At 39.6% G+C, this 7500-nt stretch overlaps 1 protein-coding gene across 2 annotated transcripts in view; it reads right to left on the bottom strand.

Moving 5' to 3' along the window:
- LOC138003804 (anthrax toxin receptor 2-like) overlaps positions 1 to 7500 on the bottom strand; it is a 113535-nt gene that overhangs the window by 89762 nt on the left and 16273 nt on the right. For both annotated transcript variants that reach the window (XM_068850050.1, XM_068850049.1), the window contains exons 11-12: positions 7296 to 7365; positions 5326 to 5422 (exon numbers count right to left, since the gene is read on the bottom strand). In XM_068850050.1, the coding sequence (XP_068706151.1) occupies positions 5326 to 5422; positions 7296 to 7365 (167 nt within the window). The remainder of the gene's footprint in view (positions 1 to 5325; positions 5423 to 7295; positions 7366 to 7500) is intronic.

The following is a 7500-nucleotide window of genomic DNA, read 5'->3' as shown; positions in this document are numbered from 1 at the left end:
TCGTTCCAAATATATTTTTTGTTCGACAGGCCAGCTCTCTAGTATTCCTCTGTAGCTTTTTGTCGCCTATTTCTTCCCCACTTGTTACTTCAAGCCAAATGAAAACATAAACAAAGGTGCCCAAAGCATCTCGGTAGACACAGAGTCTTTTTAAGTGGTTGTTTATAACGCCAGCCAACGAATTAGTGCGCGCGCGATTAAATGATCTAAACAAATACTTTCGCGCGAATTGAGTTTGACTGTGTGTTCAACTTTGGCTTCCTCTCACGGATGAAAAGAATTTCGCGGATAGACTGGTTGATGTCATCGTTACCTCGTTTTTGAATTCAGCCTTTTTGAAGAATGAAACCACCCGTCCTTAGCCGACAATACGTAATTTGTGTGATACAGATTATATCGGCTACACTACTCGTCATCTGCATCAGCGAATTGAAGAACACAGAGCCTCCGCCGTTGGTGCACATGTGAAAGGCTGCCACGGAATTCAAAAGCCCAAGCTTTTTAAAGCCCTTCTCCATTTTAAAGAAATGTCAGGGAAAGCTTGACTGTTTAATCCGCGAAATGCTTTTCATCCGTGGGAGAAAGCCAAAGTTTAAAACACAATTAGACTCAATTCGCGCGAAAGCATTAGTTTTGAACATTTAATCGCGCGCGCACTAAGTCGTTGGCTGACGTTATAGACAACCAATTAATTTAAACGTTAAGAAGATCCACTAAAACGTCATTTGCGTTACAATGACTTTGACGCCATTGCAGTTTTGTAATGTGTCCAGCGGATGAAATCTACGCTTCTACCCCTGAAACCTACCAAAAATTCGTGCAGAAGACTCTACGCACAAAGACAATATTTAGCAGGGGAGTGACAGGAAAGACCTATTGCGCAACTTTTCCATTTTCCGACACAGGAGAAAAAGAAAAGAAAAAGAAAACGATTAAATTCCACTCAGATTTTGACTGGATTGCAATGTGGCAACCTAGTAAAAACACATTTGCTAAAGAATACTGTGTTCGTAAATTACAACATAAATATGGATATTTCAAAATATATAAAAATATGAATATATAAATTCTACTCATGGCATAGTTTTAAAGTTCTTGATATAAATGAGTTATTGTGTCTGTTTGTTTTTGATGTCCTTGATTAGATTGTTCTTCCTGGTTCTTAAACTGTAGTTATGTTTAGGCTGATCAGGAAATAGATGTACAAAGTTATTACTTTCTTTTAAACGTTCTAGTTCTTTAATGGCTTGGGTGTCCCTTCTTCGTGCTTAAGTTTCTAGTGTGTTTTTAGGGAGACCAATGATTCTCAGACATCTCTCCTAAACCCTTTTGATTTCAGTAGCTAGGTATCCAGGGCGACCTCCCAGATGGGACTTGCATAATATTCTAGAAGAGGACGAATCTTAGAAAGGTAGGTAGTAAGGCCGACTTCACTGGGAAGACCAGCTCGTCGACAGGCTCTTACATGACAGATACGGCGTTTGTTAGCCTTTGGTAGCATGCATGCAAAGGAGTCTTTACGTGTGAGTTTCATTTTAAGTTGTCTTGCACTTAAAACACCAAGCAGTTTAAACTCATCGACCCGGTAAAAAATGAAGTCAAGATGACTTCGAAACGTCGTGTACTGATGATATCGCTCATTTTTGTCATCAAATGTCTTTCAAAAAGTTTCTCCTTCGTTGAGGTGATTCCCTGGTTTTGCATTGCGCAACCCTACGGCGTACAACTTCTTGTGTCATTGGCACGCGCATTAGCTCACGCACACATTGATAAAATGGCGGATTTTCACTGACGCCAAGTTTAAGCCGTCAAGGAATGGCAATTAGGGACTTTAAGCAAATCGCTACGGCTGGCGCTGATACGGCTGCCGGAAGTAAATTTCTCCCAAAATGAGACACTGCGCATGTACGTCGGTTGCATCCAGCCGTAGCGTGAAATCTGACTACGTGAGTCGCTATGTTTTGCCGTAGTGGCTACTACGTCGGGTTTATTTCGCTTCTCTGGCCCGTTTCAACGGACATCTCGGCATTTTAAGAATTCTATTGGATACTATATCCTTTAAAGTCAATTTAAGTCAAGGATTGTGTCAAGATTGCCTCTCATAAGCTTGTAAATCCGTATTATGAACTTACGATGAGTTTTGGCAAAGGTGTTGGAATGGCGAAGTGAGTCAAGTGAAATATTCGTGTTCAGCACAAGGTTGTTTTTCTTCGGTTAAGTTTGCTTTGAGGATTTAGTGAAGATGTTTTATATCTGGATACTATACGATGCTATTTTGCTGCTTTGAGTATAGATATACGTGTCTTTTTCACTCGATATTCTTTGAGATATTTGTCTCCGAAATTGTATATTTCATCCATCAAATTGTTGTTATTGTACAAGGTGTATAGCATTTGCTTTTGCTCAGAAATAATCTGTTCGTCCTAGCACGGCGAACAACGGCCATCGTCCTTTCAGCGAAGCCATTTGACTGTAAGAAACTAAATAAAAGAGATTTTAAACTCCTTAGCCCATGTTTCCTTGTATTTTGCTTTGCTAAACTCAAAATTTAGCAGACCACCGAGACGTACTCTCCCCAGACTTTTTCAGTCACGGCAGCCGTAGTAGCACCATCCGTAGTGATTTGCTTAAACTCCCTATTATCTCCTGAACGAGTACGGTGAGCCCCAATTTATATTCATATTTGTCTCAATGGAGTACTAAAAAAATCATCAAAAATCTACGGCCATTTTTTTGACAATTTCATGCTGAAATTGGCCGGAAGGAGCTATTACGAGTCGAACAGCTCACACTTAAGTTAAATCTATTTTGGAGCGTTAAGTACTCACACAGTCATTGACATTTTTTCAGGTACGTACGTGAATTAACCATATAATGACACCAGGCTTTGCGTCATATCACTGATTACATTTTTACATCGCACTAAATTTGTCCAGCATTGAGGATGCGCGGCAATTGTCAAAGGGGCTTAAATAGTCGTTTGGTCAGCGTCGTACCATGGAAACGAGAACGGTTGCAACAGTGAGCAAAGTTTCATCGGAAATCCATGACTGTTCTATTTCTGAAGAATCACCTTAAGCATCCGTGGAAAGACTATTTTTTCGCACGTGTTCGCTACAGCTCAAGCTCTTGCTTTTTTAACTGTCATGATCCTGTCAACCGCAGTTCAATTGTAACATAGTTCTATGTTCTCTTATAGAGAGAACTTGATTTAAACTCTAAACTGAGACCTGTGACGGCAACTGTCGAACCTAGTGCTTTGTTGGAGAATGTTAGCATTGAGTACGAGTACACTTCTGGGAATTTTGATTATTGCGCATCCGTACTGCGCAGCCCGGTGTGCTCAGCTAGTCCCCATTCTCGCCACCAGAGCCTTGGGTCACCTTGGATCGACCCAAGGCTCTGGGAAACTCTATGTGGTAGAACACGCGCCGTAGGGTTGTTATAGTCCCCACAAGTTGGTCTGCAGCGACTTTACATCGAAACGTCGTAGCGGGAAGGACGAGTTTGTCAAAAGGAAATTTCGTTTGATTGAAAACTGTGTCCTTTACTTTAGAGATGTAATAATCATACAGGCCACTTCGGAAAATACCATAATACTCTTTTGTTGCCCTCCCCCCCCCCCCCCCCAAATTTTGAATAAGTATTGCTTTTGTTTTCTCTTGGGGACCATTCTAAGTTCCAAGAGCAACTGGAAACAATCCTTATGCAAAATTTGGGGGACAAACAAAGAGTGTTATGGTATTTTCCGAAGTGGCCTATACAAACATTCCTCAAGTGTTGGGTTAACAATGTTGATATTTGAAAGCTACGGCACCTAAAATCATGTCTTGTCCTTTTTTGGTCATAAGGGGAACACGTTTAAAAGTACATCCGAACAGTTATGCGGTGTATAAACACGAGTTTGTTTGTAATGGTTACCACTCTAACAAAACGTATAAGGCTGAAAAAAATTTGAACTCCTTTTGAATAAAATATTGCTATAAAGACAAAGATACAGCTGTCTCTAAAGAAATGGCACACTAACAAAACAACTATTGTTCGAAAACAAAAAGGATGAAATTGGATTAATTCCACATAGCAGATGCACAACCATGAAAATGACCTCCCAGACTCCTTTGCATGTTACCATACCGCTGAGAAAGTCTGGACACAAGTTTCAAAAGGTTATCATTCAAACAGGCTTTAAATTCTCCGCGTGTTTGTTTTTTGACGAATTTACCAATTTTATTGAGAATTTGACTCAAATATTTCAAAATGTTCCCCTGCACCATAGTTAATAGAGGGGACTGGTTTGGAAGCTCGGCAAACATCAAAGGACAAAACAAAGATGCCAAGATTTAGGTTGGAAAGTCCACGACCGTGCACAATCTTTTGTTTTGCGCTCATACACTATGCATGAATTACGTAACCAACACGATTCTATTGGTTAGTTCCTCAGTACGGAGTAAACAACCATTGTGTTTTGTGCACGGTCAAGGCCAAAAAAGAGAACAGAAACCTACAACAAAGAAAGTTGTCGGGTTTCATAACCATTCCCGTCTATTAACTATGCCTGCACTAAGTGAAATCCTAAAAATAGGGAAAAAAAAAGGAACTTGACGCCCCGAAGTTATGCATACATATCAACGTGCATAAGACGACATTTGAAAGAAAGTGTTCTCTAGAGTAACATCACGTGGTCTGAAATGGGAAAACAAAAACGTGCAAGCTGGTCCATCAGTGTGGTTTCCCGCACACGGGAACTCGTATTATACGATTACTTGAATAAGTAGAGCACGACTTCGAGAACGAGAACAAGTTGTACTTGTTCTCATACTCGCACTCGTTGCCGATGCCAACATTCTCCATTAATTCAGTTACGAAGACTGCGGTTGTTTCCTTTTAACAAATCGAAAGTGGTTCAGCGTTGTCTGTACTCTTATCGACAACGATATTCGTCATCACAGTGGTCAAAATGTTGTGGCATAGCCGATTGAGTTCGCAACAAGTTTTGACCACTGTGATGACGAATATCGTTGTCGAGAAGAGTACAGACAACGCTAAACCACTTTCGATTTGTTTTTTAGCACAATATTCACCGCCAAAGAAAGCGTGACCAAAATCATGACACAAAGAAAGAGCAAGCGTTGTCTATAACTTTCTCGCAATATGATTGGTTTATTTCCCAAAATGGGCGTTTCTGATTGGCTATTACATTGCGTGACATATTTTAATGCGAGCATGACGCGTAGAGCGTTGTCTAGACTCTTATCGGCAACTGCAAATTAGCCAATCAGATTGCGAGATTACAAGCAATTGCGGTAAAATTCTAAAACGACCTACCGGCTCTGTTGGCTGTATGCAGTTTTTAGCTGTGATATTCACGTTACTGGAAACGAATGTTGTTCCATTGTTCATAGACACCTGTAACATAAAGGAGCTGCAAAAAAAAAAAAAAGAAGATAAATAATTAAATAAATAAACAAATACGTTATAATAATAATAATAATAATAAGAAGAATAAGAATAAGAATAATTAGCGATAGGAAAGATTAACACACTTCTTCTTGAGCGAATTTTCTGACGGTTTATCTTAAAGCATTTGAACTTGAAAATGATGCCACGATGTCACCGAAACATAGTTCTTTCCTATCGCTAATTTTTGCTTGTTTATGTCTTACGAAACCTTTGCTTATAAATAATAATAATGATAACGATAACGATAATCGTTATCAGATTCATAATCATAATCACAGATTTCTGGTAGCTGTCCAACAATTTAGTTCAGTATTTTGAAAGCTTGACTCCAGGTCCAATTTTCTAAGCGGAGGACTTCCTAAATAAATGGTTTAAAGTGGGTTCCTGTATTTCCACGGGTTTGAGTTGGTGGGATGGAAATAATTGAAGTCACTTGATGATCATGCCGCCGCAAAAAAACAAAAACAAAAAAAACACAAAAAACAAAAACAGTTTAGACTTTATTGCCGCTTCTACTCAAACGGAGTCCAAGAACAAAGTTTTTGCCACTTTACACGAGCAGAAACTAATTTCCAGAGGAAGATTTGGAACATGACATCAATAAAACATTTTTCTCCGAATTATCGTCAACTATAGTTCGCATGTGGAACGGTCGGATTATAGTTGACGATCTTTCTGGCTGCCCTATCTTCCTCGCCCTCTATTCGCCCTCTATTCGGGCAGCCTGCACTCTCCCTTTACTTCACATAATTGTTTTTTATGTCATTACTTGTAAATTGTTGAGTAAGAATAAAGTTGTTGTTGTTGGTGTTAATGATTATTTAGCAAAGTCACTAAAGCGTGTTTGCGCGGGCTATTACTACTAACAGAGCTTTAGCAACGACGACGGCAACGGCAACGAGAACTTGGTCGTTAAATGTGAATTCGCGTTATTGTAATCGCTTCGCGACTATTCCAAGCATTTTAACGTGACAAAGGTGCAGCAAACCCTCAAGAATGAAACTTCTATGAACGGCGCTCAATTTAGGGAAGACAATGAAAATTTATCCTCAAGTGCTGACCTTCTCTCTAAAGCGGCCTTCACACAGGAAACTTGAGTTTGCAAACTCAAGTTTGGCAAACTCAAGTTCGTGTGTGTGAACGGCAAAAAAACGGTCGGCAAACACGTTGGCAAACTGTTGGCGACAAATAGAACTTGTCTCTATTCTCGCCAATAGGCAAAGAAATAGACAAAAATGAAAAAATGCAAGTGCAGGGCGTGCAAAGCTATTTCTTTTGCTCACTAAATATGCAAATTTATGACGTTTTCGTTGCCGTCGCCGTTGTCGTTGCTAAAGGTCCCTAGTGAGAACGTCATCAACAAATTTATGAAAAAAAATTATGTAAACCAAACGGAACAGCCAATGAAATTTAGCTGCTCTCACGGCAATTAAGGTGGCTCGCATGGGTTTTAATACTTTGAACAAACTGTACTATTTGGAAAGCAACGGATACGAGAACGTCATCTCAAATATAAATTCACGTTATTGTAATCATTTCGTGACTGTTTCAACCTTTTTAATGTGTCAAGGGTGTGGTAGTTCCTCAAGAATGACACTGGTCGGAACGGAGCTAATTTAAGGGAAAAAAGGAAGATTTATCCTCAAGTGCTGACGTTCTTCATAAAACCTCAAATTTGGCTATTTTACCGTTGTTGTTTGCAGACGACGGCAAAGAAATGGACAAAAGTGAAAAACGCACGTGCAGGGCGTGCAAAGCTATTGTTTTTGCCTACTAAATATGCAAATTTGTGACGTTCTCGTTGTCGTTGCCTAAGCTCACTATTTTGCATTCACCTGTTAGTGTCTTTCAAAGCAGGAACAGGACAAATAAGTCTGTTGTCTTCCACTGCTAATGCTCGTGTTGCTGGAATGCAAAAAAAGACGAAAAGGTACACAAAATTCGAGCCTGTTTGAACAACTGCATATATTATGCGTTCTTATAGAGGAACGAGATGACAAGAATTGTTATACCTCCCAACTCAAATACGTTTTCTGATTG

Source organism: Montipora foliosa, chromosome 5 (genome assembly GCF_036669935.1).
Source record: "Montipora foliosa isolate CH-2021 chromosome 5, ASM3666993v2, whole genome shotgun sequence".
In the NCBI taxonomy this organism is placed as follows: domain Eukaryota; kingdom Metazoa; phylum Cnidaria; class Anthozoa; order Scleractinia; family Acroporidae; genus Montipora; species Montipora foliosa.
The sequence above is the reverse complement of the archived record's forward strand: the minus strand, read 5'-3'. Positions and strand labels throughout refer to the sequence as shown.